General features: G+C 37.8%; 1 protein-coding gene across 1 annotated transcript; it reads right to left on the bottom strand.

The window, feature by feature from the left end:
- Window positions 1-2,596: 2,596 nt before the first annotated feature.
- LOC130054697 (uncharacterized) lies at window positions 2,597-3,262 on the bottom strand. The gene is made up of 2 exons (XM_056165220.1): window positions 3,127-3,262; window positions 2,597-3,021 (listed from the first exon to the last, which is right to left on the bottom strand). The coding sequence occupies exons 1-2, from the start codon at window positions 3,260-3,262 to the stop codon at window positions 2,597-2,599; spliced, it is 561 nt and encodes a 186-aa protein (XP_056021195.1).

The raw sequence follows: 3,262 nt of genomic DNA, 5'->3' as shown, positions 1-3,262 counted from the left end.
TGGCACGCTAAAGAACCATCACTGTTCAATTGTCGTAAGCGTCAAGCATAGGCCCACATTTCTCTGGGATTGGTGACGCCTTTATATGAATTAAACATTTTCGAAAGGGACATTAAACAAGATACAATCAATCAATGTATGGTCGTTTGTTTGTTTTGCTGTTTTCCGCCACACTCAACAATTTTTCAGTTTTATGGTGGCGCCCAGTTTTTTATTGGTGGAAGAAATAACCAGATACAATATAGCTGGGAAGAGACCACCGACCTTCAGAAAGTAAACTGGGAAACTTTCTCACTTACCGGTGCGAGTGGGAATCGAACTCGCGCCGACCAGAGGTGAGAGGCCGTGCGATTTTGAGCGCGATGCTCTAATCACTCGGCCACGGAATCTATTATCGTTATAATGATCTAGTTTGTCATTACAACCTGCTTAGGGTCATATGCTGCCTTTCATACCAATTGTTGGCACACCGATTCTGACTTCGAATCACTCCGTTTACCAGATCAACATTTTGGGTTCACAAACAACAGGACTCTTTCCCAAAGACGTTATGAACAGACAAATACAATTCTTGTATGGTATTCTTTTTTTTTCGTTGCACATCAGCTTCCGTTGTGTAATGCAGAAGGAATAATTATTTTACTTGAAATAAAATCGACCATGGTGAGGACTGCTCCACTTGACTGCGTTTGGCGGAAAATTTACAATTCTAATGCCTTTTACATAAATAATGGATATGCATTTAAATTAGGTTATTAAAGAAAATACACATAATTATATAAAATATATAAAAAAAAAAGTGCGAAACGAAAATGTAGTTTTAGGCGGATTCGATCCATGACATAAAATTATCACAGCGAATGCGGTGCAACTGACTGGGCTATTCTAAGTAATACCTGTGTAAACATGAACGGGTTAGATGAGGAAACGTGATATAACGATGTGACTTTTTCCGGATAGACCATCGACCTTCCGAAAGTAAACTCTCACCTCTGGTCGGCGCGAATTCGAATCCCGTTCGCGCCGGTAATTGAGAAAATTTCCCATTTTACTTTCGGATAGTCGGATTCTCTTCCCAGGTACATTGTATCTGGGTTCTCTCTTCCACCAATAAATACTGAGCACCACCAGATAACTAAGAAAAATTTTGAGTGTGGCGGAAAACATCAATTAATCCCCTATAGGTGTTTTATTTTCGTTACCCTGATCCTTTTGAAAACATCTATTTTGCATGATTTCAGAGCACAAATGTAAGGTGACATTTATATTTTGTACATCTGTTTATTGGTCTACATGACGGTGATATGGTATTAAGCTATCTTAATGTCATTAGATGATCTACATCTCACTCATCAGACGCGTTGGCTCAGTGGTTTGAGCGCGTACTTCGTGACCGTGAGGTCGTGGCCTGGGGGCTTAACAACGTCAGGTGGACATCATGTTTTAATTGTCATTCGACTTGCTGTCAAAGACGTTCAATGGACTTGCATTATAACTTTTGGGGCATTTTTTGTTATGAACTGATGGTTTAATCAGTTACTTTTTCTCTTGATTTATGCAAAGCACATGTGATTCATTTGTTTTGAAACATGAAGTTCAGAAAAGAACTTCTAGGTATACGTACATTATTGATTGGATATTAAACTAAGGAGGACAGCCTAGTTCATATAATTATATTCCGTATAAACATGTATACATTTTTCATTAATTTAGCATTAAACATTATTTCAGTTACTAACCTTCATTTTAAAAAATCAAAGAATTTATACTACAACTTTGCTACCTCTATTAATCTTGGCTAACGCCTGCTTAATTGTGATACTTCATAATGATAGCCAGGACGAATACAGTGGACTTTAGCCATGGTCATCGGTGTTTGTCTTTATCATAAGACTGCAGACCTTTAACTGGCAAGACTGAAAATCTACAGCATTTCTGATTGTTACAGTCAAAAAATTTGACGTCACAATGAAGAAAGCACGTAGTACCCGTATCTAACGCACACGACCGATTTATTTCTTCTATTTACATTTCCACTTCTGTCGAAAGTCCCTGTTGTTACAAGTAGTTCTGTATTTATACATGCGTTGTTTAGAATTACAGCGCGTTCATGGAGAAATGTCAATCATTACAATTTGTAAAGATGGCGAAGGCAAAAACATTTCAAAATCATGTGAATATCATAAGCTTCCTAAAGAAAAAAAAGACAAACCCGAACTTTTTGAAGAGATCCACATCTTGTTAAATAGTCGGGATCGAACAATATTAATGGAAGAAATTAGGAAACAATATAGATTTCATATTTTTTATTCCACAGACGAAGTTTATCTATGAATAGTAAATATAGACATAGTAATAACTTCTCACAATGACTCGCTGTCACGTTTAACGTGCTAGACGCAGTTGTACACAAGCGTACAAGTCTTTGTCAATGCTCCAATTTCGTCTCAAGCCCTCTGAAAGTCTAGCCTAGTTCACCATCCCAGGATATATGGTCGCCTTCCCCACGACACTCCACAACGTAGGTACCAGAGGACCAGCTCGCACGAAAATCTTCATGATCATATAAACTGCTTTAACGGTTTTAATGCAAACTTCATTTAAAGAAGATACGTCGAAAGATTGATGACTTTTGTTTCTTCGTTTTCTTCGCAATAGTTGCAATACACGAAAACAAAGAGGATACATCAGCGTTACCTTCACAGTAAACCTCAAAGTAGTCATGGAGCATCATTTGGGAGGTGAGTTTGATGGCTTCTCTTCTGGAAACGCTTCTGGGGGGTTTTCCCATCGACAAAATCCCTACAAGAACGATTGGAATGGACTTTCCAAGAAACTGTCGAATTTCGGGAATCCACACGGATTGTGCGTTTTCAAACGAATTTCTTTTCTGAACATCGTAGCAGATGACGATGATATTACTTTCCTTCAGGGCAAATCTTCGCATCTGGTCAAAGTCATGCTGACCCGGTAAATCATAAATAGAAATGCTGCTTTTCTTTCCCTTGCAAACTGTTTCGCCTGCAATTACAAAAACATATCTTAAATATACTGCTCTATGTGGTTAATGCAAATATATTTACTAAATTGATATATTCAAAGTATGCAACACAGAAGATTACATACCATAATAATTCTCGAAGATTGTAGGAGTATACTGTTTGTCTTCTTTTTCGCCAACAAACGATTTGATCAAGCGAGTTTTGCCAACACAAGCATCGCCAACAATAGAACATGTCACATATGAGGCCTTCATCTTCAT

This window comes from Ostrea edulis, chromosome 5 (genome assembly GCF_947568905.1).
Source record: "Ostrea edulis chromosome 5, xbOstEdul1.1, whole genome shotgun sequence".
Lineage (NCBI taxonomy): Eukaryota > Metazoa > Mollusca > Bivalvia > Ostreida > Ostreidae > Ostrea > Ostrea edulis.
Note: the sequence above shows the minus strand (reverse complement) of the source record. Positions and strands in the feature narration are given on the sequence as shown.

What these genes read in the sequence shown, in the direction of transcription:
- LOC130054697 (XM_056165220.1), bottom strand. Translation starts at nt 3,262, where the DNA reads ATGAAGATGAAGGCCTCATATGTGACATGTTCTATTGTTGGCGATGCT. An exon ending in AATCTTCGAGAATTATTATG is followed by an intron (nt 3,022 to 3,126) that starts GTATGTAATCTT and finishes TTGTAATTGCAG; the next exon opens with GCGAAACAGTTTGCAAGGGA.